The following is an 18490-nucleotide window of genomic DNA, read 5'->3' on the forward strand; positions in this document are numbered from 1 at the left end:
ATGCCAAAGCCGTAGAGGCCTTCGTCCTACAATGGACATAACAACTCGGCTTCTATTCATCATGATATCTATAAACTGGAAACAAATGACAGTGTGGGCCTTCACTCACACTTCATTTTTATCCTATCGCACGGAAATATGGGAGTTTTGTCCTATAGACGCGAAGTGTTCTTGAAGGGCCATTTCCCCTTTTCTGGAGCCTGCCACTAGCCCCATTTGGGCTACTCTAGCGGCTACTCGCCTACGATGACTTTTTCCTCAGGTCAAGCCTAGAACAATAGCTACAGTATTGCATAGTCCATGAATAAAATCATAATGAGGTCTGTGTGTCGTTTCTTCGCCCTTCTTGTGCAGAAGTTACTTCGCTCTCTAAGTGCATCGGCATGGCAATAAGAGGCAGTCATCCCTGCAATAACACTCACTAACTAGCACACGGCCACGAAAGCTTAAGTCTTTATATTTTGCGACACAGGGTGATGTTTGGCGGAATTACACCGTTCCACATCGCTTATAGTAACAGTCCAAAAAAGCTCTGTCTCATGCCCATATATATTGACGTGACATGATTTTCCCACTTCAGCTCAGCTGTGATACAGACGAAGCAACGGACGCTGAGCCATGTGTGAATTTATTCTTCAGCATAGTCAATGTATCGCGATTTCACTTCAACCCGCGTCGCATTTTTACCAACGAACATTAGGACGGATTAGGAACATTAGGAGTCATTCGACGTGCCACTTTACAGGAGCGATATTGAAATAATTCTGTTTATTTTTTTTCGTAATGCATGCAGCAAACGAATAAACTGTGCGTGTGCTGCGAGCCTGTGACGCACTTTTCTTTAATATTTAACACCACCTGACTCGCTACCCCATAATAGGTACTTAACTACCCTAAAGTTACATTCACAAATGAGAAAATTTACGAAGCGAGATCTCTGAGCAAGAGGAGAACAAGGTAAAAGTCGGAGTCAACAATTCGAGAAGTGAACCTGTCTTTCTTTAGGCTACATGTGCTTCCCTAGGCATAGTGCACATGGGTAGGGTTCTTCTTAAGGGTAGAGGGGGTATGGCGGGTGGGCGAGGCAACGACCGAGGCTGTGTTAGAGGTGAGGGTGTAGATTTGAAAAGAAAGGTCTGGTATTGAACGTCGGTGGATGAATCTACGGTAGCGCCGTGTGTCAGCCGGTTGACTAGTCACTGAAAGTTCCTTCATTTGTGGGGAAGGGGCCTGGACTACGGTAGGCGGCTACCTCCAGCGGAGCAGATAATACAGCCGCCCCCCCCCCCCCACTCGTCCAGGCCTCTTCCACAGAAAAAAAAAGAACCTTCAGTGACACGTTAACCAGATGACACACGGCGCTACGTCACATTCCTCCACCGATTTTCAATAGCACACCCTTCTTTGTAATGATATACGCGAGCCGCTAACCCACCCTCGGTCGTTGCCTCGCCGGCCCGCCTTACCCCCCCCCCCCCCTCTCCTTCAGACGAACCCTAGCTATATGTAAAGGGCCCAGGAAAGCATATGTCGCCTTGAAACAGACAAATCCGATTGTCGAAACGTTGGCTCCCACTTTTACCTTGATCTCCTTTTGCTCGTCGATTTGTATTTACATCTCTGTCTTCCCCTGTGCTTTCCCTGGAATCCTAGGGCGCTATAACGTAAAGCTATTCCAATCTTTTCTATTCCAATTCTGCTATGAGCCCTACACGATTGGTCAAACACTTTTTTCGACCACCCCCACTTCGCCTGTCTGTCACGCGACGTCACGAAAACCGCGATACCTCCCCATCTGATATGGTCTGTACACACTGATTATGCATGATTCGACAGAAAAAAAGAAAAACAGTTATTTCTGATTCGACGATGTTTCGCCATTAGTCCCCGGCTATCGATCAAAAGTTCTCGCGCTGCACCCACTTCACCTGCTTGTCACGCGAAGTCACAAAACCGCGGAGCTCACCGCGAATTTTCTTCTTAATACTAGCAGGCTGATCCGTTAGAAAGGAATGAGAGATGGCTCCCGCCGATCATTCAGTCGCTGGCTACTCGCACCTGCCGGAGAGCATGTGTGTATTTGCGTATAATAAAACTTCTTGCGTGGCCGTGTAACGTTTGCGAGCACTTTCGGCACGTTTATCACCTCATTCTGCCAAATTTTCTTTGCTTAGGGTCCGTTTTAGCGTCATTCTTAATCTTCCGTTGCATGCCGCCGTGATTTTCGACCAGCCACCGCAAGCTAAGTAAGGGTAAGCCGACCAATCGCAGACGCCGGCACCACCCTCTTCATCCGGTTATCGATTTTCAGTGCACCGGCACTGCCCAATCGAATCCCTCTCCACTTAAGCGTTCTCCTCACCTCTTGTCAGCCAATTAGATATGACAACCGCTCAGTGTAGGCAATGTTATTCGTTTTTCAAGCAAACAAAAGTTACCTCCTATGAACGAGGAGAACGTTTTATTGGTGTGTTCAGACAACCATGCGGGTGACCGCTCGGTGCTTGCGTCGGTGGTTAAGCAAAGTTTACGTCAGGAGATTGGAATGGAAACATATTAGAATAGTTTTACGTTATAGGGCCCCTAGTATCTTGTCTTTGCAATAAACTTTCGAGCGCTTCGTGTTAACGTTGCTCAAATTCGACACATTTTTCCACAGACCACATAAAATCACGCCTGATGGGGAATCATCATCATCATCATCATCATCGTCATCATCAGCCTGGTTACGCCCACTGCAGGGCAAAGGCCTCTCCCATACTTCTCCAACTACCCCGGTCATGTACTAGTTGTGGCCATGTTGTTCCTGCAAACTTCTCAATCTCATCCGCCCACCTAACTTTCTGCCGCCCCTGCTGCGCTTCCCTCCCCTTGGAATCCAGTCCGTAACCCTTAATGACCATCGGTTATCTTCCCTCCTGATTACATGTCCGGCCCATGCGTATTTATTTTTCCTGATTTCAACTAAGATCTCATTAACTCGCGTTTGTTCCCTCACCCAATCTGCTCTTTTCTTATCCCTTAATGTTACACCTATCATTCTTCTTTCCATAGCTCATTGCGTAGTCCTCAATTTAAGTAAAACCCTTTTCGTAAGCCTCCAGGTTTCTGCCACGTACGTGAGTACTTGTAAGACACAGCTGTTATATACTTTTCTCTTGAGGGGTAATGGCAACCTGCTGTTCGTGATCTCAGAATGCCTGCCAAACGCACCCCAGCCTATTCTCATTCTTCTGATTATTTCAATCTCATGGTCCGGATCCACGGTCACTACCTGTCCTAAGTAAATGCATTCCCTTACCACTTCCAGAGCCTCGCTACCTATCGTAAACTGCTGTTATCTTCCAATACTGTTAAACACTACTTTAGTTTACTGCAGATTAATTTTGAGACCCAGCCTTCGGCTTTGCCTCTCCAGGTCAGTGAGTATGCATTGCAGTTGGTCCCCTGAGTTACTAAGCAAGGCAATATCATCAGCAAATCTCAAGTTACTAAGGTATTCTCCATTAACTCTTAACCCCAATTCTTACTAATCCAGGTCCCTGAATACCTCCTGCAAACATGCTGTGAATAGCATTGGAGAAATCGTGTCTTCCTGCCTGACGCCTTTCTTTATTGGCATTTTGTTGCTTTCTTTATGGACGACTACGGTGGCTGTAGAGCCGCTATAGATATCCTTCAGTATTTTTACATGCGGCTCGTCTACACCCTGATTCCGCAATGCCTCCATGACTGCTGATGTTTCGACTGAATCAAGCGCTTTCCCGTAATCAATGAAAGCTATATATAAGGGTTGGTTATATTCCGCACATTTCTCTATAACCTGATTGATAGTGTGAATATGGTCTATTGTTGAGTAGCCTTTACGGAATCCTGCCTGGTCATTTGGTTGACAGAAGCATAAGGTGTTCCTGATTCTATTTGCGATTACCTTAGTAAATACTTTGCAGGCAACGGACAGTAAGCTGATCGGTCTGTAATTTTTTAAGTCTTTGGCGTCCCCTTTCTTATGGATTAGGATAATGTTAGCGTTTTTCCAAGATTCCGGTACGCTCGAAGTCATGAGGCATTGCGTATAGAGGATGGCCAGTTTTTCTAGGACAATCTGCCCACCATCCTTCAACAAATCTGCTGTTACCTGATCCTTACCAGCTGCCTTCCCCCTTTGCATAGCTCCCGAGGCTTTCTTTGCTTTTTCCGGTGTTACTTGTGGGATTTCAAATTCCTCGGGACTATTCTCTCTTCCATTATCGTCGTGGGTGCCACTGGTACTCTATAAATATTTATAGAATTCCTCAGCCACTTGAACGATCTCAACCGCATTAGTAATGATGTTGCCGGCTTTTTCTCTTAACGTATACATCTGATTCTTGGCTATTCCTAGTTTCTTCTTCACTGCTTTTAGGCTTCCTCCTTTCCTGAGAGCATGTGCAATTCTATCCATATTATACTTCCTTATGTAGGCTGTCTTACGCTTGTTGATTAACTTGGAAAGTTCTGCCAGTTCTATTCTAGCTGTAGAGTTAGAGGCTTGCATACATTGGCATTTCTTGATCAGATCTTTCGTCTCCTGCGATAGCTTACTGTTATCCTGTATAACGGAGTCGCCACCGACTTCTATTGCAGACTCCTTAATGATGCCCATGAGATTGTCGTTCATTGGTTCAACACCAAAGTCCTCTTCCCGTGTTAAAGCCGAATACCTGTTCTGTCGCTTGATCCGGAATCCCTCTATTTTTCCTCTTACCGCTAACTCATTGATCGGCTTCTTATGTACCTGTTTCTTCCGCTCCCTCGTCAAGTATAGGCTAATTCGAGTTCTTAACATCCTATGGTCACTGCAGCGCACCTTGCCGAGCACATCCACAGCCTGTATGATGCCAGGGTTAGCGCAGAGTATAAGGTCTATTTCATTTCTAGTCTCGTCATTCGGGCTCCTCCACGTCCACTTTCGGCTATCCCGCTTGCGGAAGAAGTTATTTATTATACGCATCTTATTCTGTTCTGCAAAGTTTACTACAGATGTGGAATAACATTGTCTTTTTTTGCGATTTTGAAATATCCTTGCCTTCTTTGGAACAGCTATACCGCCGAAAATATAGGCACGGCCCAGTGCAATGCCTGACACGAGTTGGGTTTACACTACTTCGCAGGACTCACAGTCCCGTCAACAAAGATGCAAGCAAAGCTCCTTCGTGAAGTCTACGCTGAAGCGAAGATCGACCCGACGGAAGTGGACTACGTCGAGGCTCATGGTACCGGAACTAAAATAGGCGACCCTTGCGAGTTGGCGGCTCTAAGCAGTGTCTTCTGTCAGCCAGGACGCAAACGACCACTCCAGGTTGGATCCGTAAAGAGTAATGTGGGACACTCCGAAACAGCTTCTGGTACGTATGTTGCGGTACCTTTCAATTTTCCATGTATCAAGGGTGAATAAGTGTTGTAATAAGTCCGTCAGACCACTGCAGAAGGAGTGCCATTGCAGTTGTCACTGCATTTATTTACATAACTTTAACCCTGCATTGCACCATCCATGCGCAGAAACTAGCAGTGTTTCTTTCAATCACACCGCTACGCAAATATGCCATGTTTACCAACGCTAAGAATAATTCAAAATTCTTGCTTACAACAAGAACGACACTATGCACATTTTTCGTATACTCGATGAGTTCAATCATCGACGCTAACTTGGGAAAGTCGCGTTCTAGAATATAGTACAAGCGGCCGCAAAATTCCTTTGTCATCGCGTCTGGGTTCATATCATGGCGTGGTCAAGATTGTATACGTATTTCTGATAGAATTATGTCTGTTTTTTTAGATCGCTGTTGTGAACAAAATTCGCATTTTCCTGGCGCACACTTTCGAGCGAATTCTTATTGAGTCTATAAACAATATATACGCACTTCTGCATTCTAAGTCGCGCGGCAATTACCAGTATTAGCAGGCGCGCAGAAACTAGGAGAGCAACAAAGAAGCTAGAAAAGAAATTAAGAACCGCTTAACGAGCAATGAACGAAAAACGTTATGCGTTACTTTCATCGGCCCCTCTCCAGGGCACAGGGCAAATTTTGGTTATACGCTGAAAGTTGTTACGTGCCCTTTAAGGAGCCTTCTACCAGAAGATTCTTTTGAAATTGATGCAGTAATAGCCTAGATAAGAATATTTCAATGCCGCGAACCCATGAATTTATGAAGCGATCGTTACTGCGCCAACACAAGACACTCTCCCCATTTGCTCCCGACCAGTCTCCGCAAGCGAAATTCCTTCCCTGCGTTCTGAGCCATCGAAGCTGGATGATCATGTGAAGAATACGCCACGAGTTCCGACTTCCACTTCTTTTTTTCGCTTTTCTGCTGCACGGTGTACTTCCGCTGGTGGGCTTGCGCGCGAGATGTTCCGTTTGTTGACGGAGCGCACGATTTTGCACGCTCTGCACGAGAACACCTGATCAGTGCCACAATCACAAGGAATGAGGCAGGCGTGAGAGGATGCAAGAACACGATCGAGACGCTGGAACACGACTGAAAATGAAATAGCTTCGTACTCTGCGCGTGTAACTGCACGACGTGGGAACAAGCTGACGAAACGGAATTACATCTAATTTCCTACGGTAAGAAGTGAAAGCAAAACATGCTCGCAGTCGGTTTGTACGTTTTGTTATTCCTCGTACCTTTAATTCATCTATTGAAGCAACATATTAAAGAAACAACAGATGTTGACTTGAATAATTCCGCAGTCACGAGTCACTAAGAGCGAAGTCACACCACTGCCATGACATCGATGCACTTGCGCGATATACGTAGTCTGACCGGCCGGGGGCGCGGCGCCCGCGAGGAGAAGGCAGTACGGCGTTTCTTTTGAAACCTAAGCTGTTTCCGCGGCGCCTAGGGATGTAAAACTCAGCAGGCACGATTATTAGCATGCATTGCATGCAATGCGCTCCTCCTTTCGCAATGGCCAGACCTTGTGATAGGGCCTTTAAGAGACATGAATACAGCAATACCGATTAGAGAAAAATGGAGTAGTACAAATTATAGTTGACATTAGGAGAGAAAAGTGAAGTTTGGCAGCCCACGTATTGCATAGGGAGGATACGCGTTGGCCTGTAAGATTTATAGATTGGGTGCCAAGTAAAATGAAGGGCTGTCGAGAACGGGAAATAATTAGGTGGGGCAATAAAATGAAAATATTCTCAGGCATAAGTTGGTGCCAGAAAGCGCAAGACAGGGACAGCTTGAGATTGCTGGGAGATATCTTCGTCCAGTCCTTGGGCACAAACAAGCTGATGATGGTGTTTAACCAAACTATATGTACTGTAATGAAGAGGAATGCCCGGCGCCGCAGCCACATCGCCAGTCGCCCGGGAGGGGCCAGCTCGAGATAGCCTGACCTGCTCTGGTTGAGACACGCTGCCTGCTGCTCTCTTGTGCTCTATTCATATTAGATTCTGGTGGTGGTGCTACGGTTTTCCCCAAACTGCAATTGCGCACCCGAACTCTGCCATCCGTCATGCCTGACGACCCCAGCCCTACATCCCCACCGGTTACTCCACCCATCGTATTTGCCGGTGCCCAGCGTCAGCGGGATCCTGATATGTTCAGCGGCACCGATGAGAAAGACGCTGAAGATTGGCTGGAATCGTATGAACCCGCCAGCAACACCAACAAATGGGACTATCCTCTAAAGCTCGGCAACGCGATCTTCAATTTAATTGGCGTCGCCAAGCTGTGGTTAAAAAACCACGAAGCCGATCTCCCCACGTGGGCTAGCTTCAAAGCCCTCATCGCAGACGTTTTCGGCCGCCCTAGCGTGCGCAAACTTCGCGCTGAACAACGCCTACGAAGCTGATCCCAGCAAACTGGTGAAACGTTCACCAGCTACATAGAGGACATCGTCGACCTCTGCCAGCGTGTCAACGCGACGATGGCGGAGGCGGACAAGGTACGCCACATCATGAAGGGCATTTCCGACGATGCCTTTCAGACGCTCCTCTCGAAAAACCCAGGCACTATCACTCAGGTCATTAACCTTTGCCAGAGTTTCGACGAGCTCTGCAGACAGCGCCTACTCACGCGGCGCCCCCCTTCGTCCGACGAAACCCCTCGCGAGCATGACCGCGGCTCCTGAGCCTCCCTGCTTGGACAGATAAAAGAGTTTGTCCGTTCTGAGGTCGGTCGTCAGATTTTGCTGCGGTCCTCAGCCACGCCACCACCTTCGCCTTTGCCGGGCAACCTTCGCCAGGTCATCCACGAGCAAGTGTGCGCAGCTCTTTCTTCTGCTCGCGAGACTCCGCTGGTGCCGACTTCCGTTGCTTTTCCTGAGGTGACTGCACCTCTCAGATATGACGAGGCTTTCGCGCGGCCACCACCTCCGACCTTTGAGCCATCCCCATCGGTCGTGCCACTGTGTCCAGCTCCTCACTTCATTCAGCCGCGGTACAGCAGTGGACAATGGCGCACTCCTGACAACCGGCCAATATGCCTTGCGTGTGGTGTACCTTGCCACATTGCACGATTTTCTCGTTGCCGCGCAACGTCCTACCGCCGTAGATTCGACGCCGCACCATACGTTTCCCCATGCGCGTCATTTTCCGCGTCTCAGAACCCCGGCCACATGTCTTCCTACTCGGACCACCACCCTCTTGTTGACCGCCGTTCGCCATCGCCTCGACGCCGCTCACTTACGCCGATGCGCCGTCGTCCTTCTTCGACGGAACGGGAAAACTAATCGTCGCAGTTCCAGAGGCAAGAACTGCGTCACCCATGAGCAGACCAAGGCCTCTCTCCCCGTTCTCCGAGTAATGTTCTTGACGTATATGTGGACGGCGTCGCTGCACTCGCCCTGTTGACACTGGTGCCGGAGTTTCAGTTAATAATGCCAAACTTTGCCGTTCGCTCAGAAAAGTCACGACGCCACTGTCCAACGTGTCACTTCGTACTGCCAGCGCAGACTACATCACTCCTGCAGCTGCGTGTACTGCTCGCGTTGTGATCAACGGCCTCCTCTACATCGTCAAATTTTTGGTGCTGTGTTCTTGTTCCCACGATCTTATTTTGGGCTGTGACTTCCTTTCCGCTAATAAGTCCGACACCGACTGTTCTCGTGCTGAAGTGGAATTTCAAACGCTGCGTAATGTCCCACTCCTTGACGCTCGTGAACCTGAAGATAAAATATTTGTTGCTGAAGACGTTACAATTCCACAAAACTCATCTGCCCTTGCCACAGCGTCAGGCAACATTGTTGCTGATGCCAGCGCACTTTTAATCCCATCTGCAATTTTCTCTCGTCGCAAATGTTCCCGCAGCCTTTCGCCCTTTTGGACGTTCATACCGGCGTCAGCAGATTGCTCGTCACCAACCGATTATCCTGTCCTCTCACTTTGCTTCGTGGGGAGTGCGTTGGCCGTGTCCAGTGTATCGACCCTGCTGCCGTCATTGACATGCCAACTGGTCCCATCGCCACTCGTAAGGTCGCCGGAGTGACCTGTAACCCCGCGCACGAGCCGACTTCGCCCGATGTGTTACGTAGCTCCATCGCCGACACGTTGACTGTTTCTCAACGCGCCCAGCTTCTACGCCTTCTCGAAAAGTCCCGTTCATCTTTCCACTGCCAGCATGTTCCCTTGGGCCGCACGTCAACTGTTTGTCATCGCATCGACACGGGTACCAGTGCACCACTGCGACAAAGACCATATCGCGTATGCGCGACAGACCGCGCCGTGTTATCGACGACGAAGTATCTGACATGCTCAAGCGCGGCGTCATTAAGCCTTCGGACAGCCCCTGGGCATCTCCCGTTGTTTCTTTTAAGAAGGAGGATGGATCGATACGATTCTGTGTCGAGAACCGTTGTCTTAACAAAATAACTCGTAAAGATGTTTACCCTCTTCCGAGAATTGACGATGCCTTTGACTGTCTCCAAAGCGCGGAGTTCTTCTTTTCTATCGACTTACGCAGCGACTATTGGCAAGTCCCCATGGCACCCGAAGACCAACCTAAAACGGCCTTTGTAACACCATATAGCCTATATCCAAAAACAAGAAAGGGGCTGACAGATGGAATAGCACACTGTGGTATAAAGTTTGTAAACAGGGATGAAGTGCCTCAGACAGGCTGGCCAACGTTTCGATAGGAGGACCTATCTTCGTCAAAGGCGGCCTCGTCATCCTCGGCGTGTTAGTTTTAAAGGGTTAGTGCAGTGACGTCACGTGCGGGTGTTGTCGCTGGCGGCTGGTTTTAAAGAGACATTACAAGAGGAAACAAGCGCTGTCGTCCGACGTCTGTGAGCTTCATTCTCAAGACGAGGGGACAAGAGCGTGACAGTGGGCACGCGAGGAGAAAAGAAAAGAAATAGAAGCAGAAAAAAAGGGAAAAAAGGAAAAAAAAGGAAAAGGGGGGGGGGGGAAACCAGGGCGGCACCAAGACAGACAAAAAAGGGGGGAGTGAAAGAAAAAGAAAGAAAAGTGAAATCTTGAAGAAATACGGGGGCTTGGGAGCGTGTTGGGGATGCGAAAGGTTAGGAGGTATTCAGGGGGAGTCGTTGGCGGCATGTTTTTGAGGCATTAAAACTGCCGGTCAAGCGGTCAGGGCGCGCGTAACAAAAAAGACAAAAAAAAGAGAAAGGAGAAAACCCCGACACACAAAAAAAGAAAAAAAAAACATGAGTTGAGAGTGACTTGAGTAGCATAGTAGTAATACGTCGAGTAATTTTGAAATAGTTAAGGTGGCGACAAGGAGTCTGCGGTGCAATGTATGGGGTGACTGAAAGGCAGCGGCATGGTCTTTCAAGGGGCACTGCCCCACGCGCTTAACGTAGGTGTCGTTACGGCGGCATCCAGAAATGGCGATACTCTGGGTTGAGGCGCCGAAAGAGGCATATTGACTTCGGAATGTGTTGTCGAGGGGATTTCAAGAAAGAAAAAAAAAGACTAAAAGAAAAGGGGGGGAGCGAAGGGAGAGGGGGGCCGAAACCGGTATAACAAACAGGAGGGTGACGCGCGCAGAAGGGGGCAAGTGTACATGGAAGAAGGGGATCGTACAGTTGGTATAGACGTAAAAACCTGAAAGAGTACAATAAATTGAGTAGTAGGCAGGAAAAAATTTTTTTTCGAAATGGAAGAGTAGGTGAGGTTAAGAATTAAAGTTGGCTGGTGGCCTAATGTGTTTTGTGTATTGGTTGATGATATGAGAGTTTCAGATTTAAGTTACAGCTTTTAAAGATTCTAAGTTGCCGCGTGCCAAATTAATTCCTGTCGGGTGTAGGCAATTACACTTGTGTATGAGGTATGATTCCGTATACTTCCTTTCGCGAGGGGAACGGAAATTTGTTTGTAGTATATAGAGCCTTGCTTTGTCAAACATATGTCCATGTTCATTAAAGTGGCTGGCTACTGCTTTGGGTAAATTGTGTTTTGTGTCCGCGCCGTGACCATTGAGTCTTGTATTAATTTGTTGTCCAGTCTCACCTATGTATTGTTTGCTACAAGCGGCGCATTCTAGACAGTAGACTACGTTGCTTGATGTGCAGGTGAAAGCCGAAGTTACCTTGTGTGTGTAATTCGATGCTGTACTTTTTACTGTAGTAGTAGATTGAATGTGTTTGCATGTAGAGCACCTGGGGCGGCCACAGGGATTGGTTCCCAACTTCTTTTCCTGTAGTTTGGCGTGCACAAGAACATCTTTAAAATTAGTGTTGCGTCTGTAGGCCACTCTGGGAGGGTCGGGAAAAATCTTCTTAAGTTTCTGGTTGCTGGTGAGAATCGGGTATTATTTACTTAGGATGTTATTCACGTTTGGGAGTGCGTTTGAGAATTTAGTAGTAAGAAGAGGCGTTGTTGTTCTTGTGATCCTCGGGCGGGGCTTGAGGACCTCGGCTCGATCAAGTTTGGTTGCAGCGATGTAAGCTGTTTGAAGGTCACTGTTTGGGTGGTTCCTGTTTGATAGCGTTTCTTTAAGGTGATCGAGTCTATCTATGTAGTATTGGTTTGGTGTCTTAGTCTTGGTGCCGCCCTGGTTTTCCCCACACCCCCCCCCCCTTTTTTCCTTTTTTTCCTTTTTTTCTGCTTCTATTTCTTTTCTTTTCTCCCCACGTGCCCACTGTCACGCTCTTGTCCCCTCGTCTTGAGAATGAAGCTCACAGACGTCGGACGACAGCGCTTGTTTCCTCTTGTAATGTCTCTTTAAAACCAGCCGCCAGCGTCAACACCCGCACGTGACGTCACTGCACTAACCCTTTAAAACTAACACGCCGAGGATGACGAGGCCGCCTTTGACGAAGATAGGTCATCCTATCGAAACGTTGGCCAGCCTGTCTGAGGCACTTCATCCCTGTTTACAAACTTTATACCATATACCCTATATGAATTTCGTGTCATGCCTTTCGGACTTTGCAACGCCCCCGCAACATTTGCGCGTATGATGGACAATCTTTTGCGTGGTCGCAACTGAAAAACGTGTCTGTGCTACTTAGACGATGTGGCTATTTTTTCGCCCAATTTTCCCACCCATCCCTGTAGGCTGGAGGAAGTGTTGCAGTGCCTAAATGCCGCCGGCCTTCAGTTCAACCTGAAGAAATGCCACTTTGGCGCAAGTCAGCTCACCATCCTTGGCCATGTAGTATCTAAACACGTTATTCTTCCTGACGCCGCCAAACTCCGTGCAGTTGCTGAATTTCCCAAACCTTCCTCCGTAGGAGAACTTCGCAGCTTCCTTGGCCTGTGTTCTTACTTTCGCCGCTTCATTCGGAATTTTGCGTCCATCACCGCTCCTTGGAATCAGCTCCTACGGAACGACTAGAACGACTACGCCTGGTCGTCCGCTTGTGATGCTTTCCAAGAGTCGCCTTGTACTGACCTCGCCGCCTATACTGCGTCACTTCGACCTGACAGCTCCGACCGAAGTCCACACCGACGCCAGCGGTGTTGGACTCGGCGCTGTACTCGCGCAGCGCAAACCTGGATTCGATGAGTACGTCGTTGCATACAGAAGCCGCACCCTCACCAAAGCCGAGAATTATTCCGTTACGACGAAGGAACGTTTGGCTCTAATCTGGGCACTTGGTAAATTTCTACCCTACCTCTATGGCCGCCCCTTCGACGTGATTACAGACGACCATGCACTTTGTTGGCTGTCCACGCTGAAGGACCCCTCAGTTCGATTAGCTCGCTGGGCTTTAAGGTTGCAAGATTTCAACGTGCGCGTTGTCTACAGGTCTGGCCTCCGCCACACCGATGCCGACGCATTTTCCCGTTCGCCTGTGTCAACCGAAAGCGATGCCTGCCCATCTGCTGTTGACCAAGTACTTTCGTTCCCAGCACGTTGCGACATGGCTTCGGAGCAACGCAAGGATGCCTGGATTAGTACTCGTATCCGCTTCCTTTCAAACCCGTCGAATGTTCCTTCACCTTCTCGAGCTTTGCGCCGTCACGCATCTCACTTCGAAATTCGGGATGGACTTCTCTATCGCCGGAATTACGTCTCTGACGTCCGCAAGTGGTTGCTTGTCATAACTCGACATCTTCGTGGTGTAATATGTTCTGCCTTCCACACTCACCCGCAGTGTGCACATGCGGGGTCTTCAAGGCGTACACCCGATTCGCTCCAGGTTTTATTGGCGTGGCTTGTACACCTTTATGTGCAAGTACATTCGGCCATGCCCTCAGTGCCAACGCCGCAAGGTTCCTCCTGAGCATGTCTCTGGTCCACTGCAACCAATCCCGTGTCCTGCCAGGCCCTTCGATCGCATTGGAATTGACCTGTATGGACCCCTTCCGAGCACGGCTTCCGGCAACCGCTGGATAGTCGTCGCCATCGACCATTTGACGCGATACGCAGAAACAGCCGCTCGGCCTGCTGCCACCGCTCGCGATATAGCATCTTTCCTCCTGAAAAACTTTATTCTCCTTCACGGTGCACCTCGCGAACTTTTAAGTGATAGAGGACGTGTCTTCCTCTCCGAAATCGTAAACGCGCTCCTTGGTGAATGCCGCATCGTTCCCCGCACCACCACCGCCTATCATCCTCAAACTAATGGTCTGACGGAAAGATTTAGCCGCACCCTTGGCGACATGCTCTCCAAATACGTCGCCTCTGATCACACTGATTGGGACCTCATTTTGCCATTCATCACGTTCGCTTAAAACACTGCACCACAGGTGACCACAAATTTCTTCACATTCTTCCTCTTGTATGGCCGCGAACCTTCGACAACCCTGGACACCATTCTTCCGTACAGACCCGACTTATACGAATGTACGCCCTCTGTGAAGCTGCCCGCCGCGCAAAGGAATGCCGTGAGCTCGCCCTTTTCTTTACAGCCGCTGACCAATGGAAACAAAAATCTAGACTTGACGATGATCACCCGCATTGTCACTTTGTTCCTGACTCCCTTGTGTGGCTTTGGGTTCCCGCCGTTCATGCTGGACTCCCATCCAAGCTTGTCTCCAAATGTCAAGGGCCCTACGGTGTTGTAGCGCAGACGTCGCCTGTTAACTACATTGTCGAGCCTGTCACGCCACCTACGGACCAACGCTATCGTGGTCGTGAAACCGTACACGTACAACGCCTGAAGCCGTATTACAACCCCATGATTCTATGTTCACGATGAGTCGCCAGGATGGCTCCTTTTCCTGTGGGGTGCGATTGTAGTGAAGAGGAATGCCCGGCGCCGCAGCCACATCGCCAGTCGCCCGGAAGGCGTGAGCTCGAGATTGCCTGAGCTGCTCTGGTTGAGACACGCTACCTGCTGCTCTTTTGTGCAGTATTCATATTAGAGTACTTACATAATTTCTATCTTTATACCTTTCCTGATATCTGCCTGTGTAGAGTAGACCAGAGTGCAGTTACTGTGGTCAAGCTTCATCGCTTCATCTCCTATATATTTGTACTCTCGCTACAATGCAAACGATGCTACTACATTCATGACCAACGATTACGTAGTTAGGATCTACTTTCTCATTGTAATTTCAATTTATTGCTCCCGCAAAATTATATTTGTGAAAGAGCAGTGTCTCACCCGCTATGCCTTGTACATGACCATTAGACGCGGTTGGTGAGAAGAATAAGCGGCTACGAGGGTTTAAATTCTGTTTTGCCGGAACAGTAGGAATTAACTGATAACCATGCCAGAAAAAGTATACGGCAAGGTACTTATTATTCTTAATCTAAATGTCATATCATATGAAGGCAAAGGGAAAACCAAAGGGGAAGAAAAATGCCGGCGCAGATTGGAGCCAGACCAAAGTCCTCAGCAGTATGAAATTATGAACAAAGCTACGGTGCTGCCATCCTCCGACCAATTTTCATGGGTGTTTCTGTACATGTACAAGATTAGCGATGCGAGTGTTAGCCAGTGCCCCTCCTTGTCAAGGCTGCGGATTTGGAACGTTCTGTAAAATGCAGGCATTTCGTAGTATTTGATCGCAGGAACAGGCAACTGCACCACTGGCCAATAAATGATATTGTGCAACCTTAAGGCCCGGCTGCTGCTCGTTGGTGGAAATTGTATACTGTCAATTTTCTAATTCATCTTTTTTAACGCATCAATCTGATTGTACGCTTTTATTTTTTTCAGGTGTTTGCTCAGTTGCTAAGGTTATCTTGGCTATGGAGACTGGCACTATAGCGGGTAACCTACACTTTAATGAGGCCAACCCCGACATTCCATCGCTGCTCGACGGCACTGTTGAAGTTGTGGAAAAAGCGGCACCATTTGCGGGAGGTCTTGTCGGCATCAACTCGTTCGGCTTTGGTGGCGCCAATGCGCACGCAATTCTCGAAGCGAACCCAGGACCAAGAGTGGACAGCCTTGCACGACAGAAACCAGAGCTGCCAAGACTAGTTCTTATGGCCGGCAGAAGCAAGGAATCGCTAGTGGTGAGCTCTTTATTGAGGAATAAGCAATAAAAAATTAAGCTGGCAAGTATATCTCCTTAACCTTGGTGCACCAACAATCCCAGCAGCAATACCTTTGAGCATTTCCTCGTTATATTATTATTGCAATTCGAATCTAGTTCACATGAATACCGCTGAGGATGCTCCGCTGTGCTAATCTAATTTGCACAGCACAGCATCATAGTTGATGTTGCCAACTCACCAATCTTTAGAGCCTTCAATTCTGACCAAAATGTCGCGAAAGGGCAGCGCTATTGCCCACTTTTCATTACGTAACGAATATATAAGCAATATTAGGCACCAAACTACTTGGCATTAACAAATGAATAGGTCACTGAAGGACAGCACATTTGCCGCGAACATCCTTTGTTACCGCCGCCTTTTTCAAACTAGATGATCATAAGGCCACTCAGCTAAATAGATATAAACACATCCCCTCGAAAGCAATGCGAACTCAGCACTATTGTTTGTTTCTTGCCGCCTCGTCAAAGTTCTGTTCAAGACAGCATAAATAAATCGTTTAGGAAAAGCATTCAAACCCCCATGTATCCTACTAATGGTCAATGCAAAAATGCAGAGAACCATGGACCATATGGAAGCTGAGGGACCATACCCGGATTCCGCCTACGCTCTCTTGAATTTCGTCGGCCAGCCCAGCGGTCTGCTATTCCCCTTCAGGGGATTTATGCTGTTTTCCGTGGATGGTTCCAACAAGCAATTCGAAAAGACAGTCGAGCCGGCTGCTGTCAAGGAGCGGCCTCTCTGGTTCATATTCACAGGTTTTGGATGCCAGTGGAGAGGAATGGCGAGGCAGATGATGCAGTTTGACGTATTTGCACACTCGCTAAACAAGTCGCACCAGGTCCTGACCCAGTTCTCCATTGACCTGATTGCGGAAGCAACGAGGGAAGACAATTATTGTGGAGCCATGTCTTCAGTATTCGCCTGCATCACAGCAATTCAGGTATGGTCATCCGCCTGCATTCTTTATATACTCAAGCATAAAAGACTATTATTACGTGAACTGTACTGACCAGTCATTGAAGTAGGCATAGTGTGGAATACATTGCGTACTGTTCAGGTTACCACACTGTTTCTCAGAAATTGCAGTACAGTGACGGTAAGAGTAATGTAGTGTAAAAAAATGACAAAAATGCGTCCCTTGAGTAGCATGGTGAAATAGCGGCAACGACCCGCACAAAGACAAGAAACAAGATGGTGAAATATGTGTTTCTTTCTTCGATGTTGCTCTTTATGGTGGCGATTTATCATCTAGACTGATTCTCCCAGCTCTGATTACTCTTGCTATATGTTGGCTTATCGTGAGGCATAATTGTCAATACGGTAAGAAGAAATTTTAGAGAGGCAGTGCCGGGGACATTTCTATAACATTGTGTTATTGTTGCCGATATGAAGAAGGTACCGATATCTCATTCTCAGAGCTCGTGTGGCGCGATATTTTTGCCAGGAGCGAAGACATTGCCACGCGTCAATATGATTTTTTTCTGGGTAGCATAATGACGGACTCCGCTTGTTGCTGCCATTACCGTTTGGCTGTAGCTTTTCTTTGTCAGCCAGCCTTTGCTTAGTAAAGAGCTCGACTTTAACTCAAATTTTCGGAAACATTAACCATTCTTCAATGTCACTAAAATGTGGGAAAATGCACCAAACTTTGCAATCTGCATGTCTCCAGGGTGGCTGCTTCCGGAAAGGGCACTTATTTCAGTCACTACAATGCCAGATGTTTGTCCTAAATTTACAAAATAGGGTAATTTAACTGCCATTTAGTTCTTTATTCTAATATCGCAATCGATACCGCAATACCGCAATATCAAAATCGCAACCTAAGTGCTGACAGGAATTGCTTCCATACAGACAAGACGAGGTCTTCCGCCGTGATTTGAAAAACGAAATATTTAGTGCTGCAAGCTTTGCATAAGGCTGTGAGGTCAGACGAAGTCATCATACGGGTGCGCATTTAGCGAACATTTCTTCTGAAGAGCCCACGTTGGAGCATATCTACAAAACGGCAATAGATGAGGTCAAGTCGTTCTTTTAGAGCACGTATATCTTACATGGAACATTCAGTGAAAGCCAAAGCTATTGCTTTATAAATGCTACTACGAGCTATGATGCCACCAAGAGTGTGGTATGCTAGTAGAACATCCTAAAATTCAAGTAAATAGTGCACTACTTCAACGACGCGTCATTTCCCTAGGCGGACAACACAAACTTTATAATAAGTTATTGCAGTAAAGTACAAAACCAAATACTCTCATACTGGATATTTAATAATTAGTTTGATTCCACTAACTTAATTTTCAGCATTTCAATTTCAAGGATATAAGGTTTTAGTAATTCAAGACAGTTATAAATTAACCTAGACGTGTCAGCAGCATCACCATGGTCACCGTCCTCGAAATGTGCACCAACGGTATTCCGTGTACAGCATCGTGCTGAAAAATACGATGAACGCCTTCGCAAAATTACTCAACAAAAATGAAAGCTTATATAATTAATGAAAGTTTCATGTTCTTTCTTTATGGATGGATGGATGCAAAACTTTAATGAAAGTCCTGAGGTACGCGACTCAGCGCGC

General features: G+C 47.6%; 1 protein-coding gene across 1 annotated transcript in view; it reads left to right on the plus strand.

Annotated features, from left to right (window-relative positions):
• Nucleotides 1-18490, plus strand: part of LOC126524387 (fatty acid synthase-like) — a 270389-nt gene that overhangs the window by 19057 nt on the left and 232842 nt on the right. The window contains exons 5-7 of the mRNA XM_055067059.2: nt 5154-5387; nt 15572-15873; nt 16469-16855. Coding sequence (XP_054923034.2) covers nt 5154-5387; nt 15572-15873; nt 16469-16855 — 923 coding nt within the window. The remainder of the gene's footprint in view (nt 1-5153; nt 5388-15571; nt 15874-16468; nt 16856-18490) is intronic.

This window comes from Dermacentor andersoni, chromosome 3 (genome assembly GCF_023375885.2).
Source record: "Dermacentor andersoni chromosome 3, qqDerAnde1_hic_scaffold, whole genome shotgun sequence".
NCBI lineage: Eukaryota > Metazoa > Arthropoda > Arachnida > Ixodida > Ixodidae > Dermacentor > Dermacentor andersoni.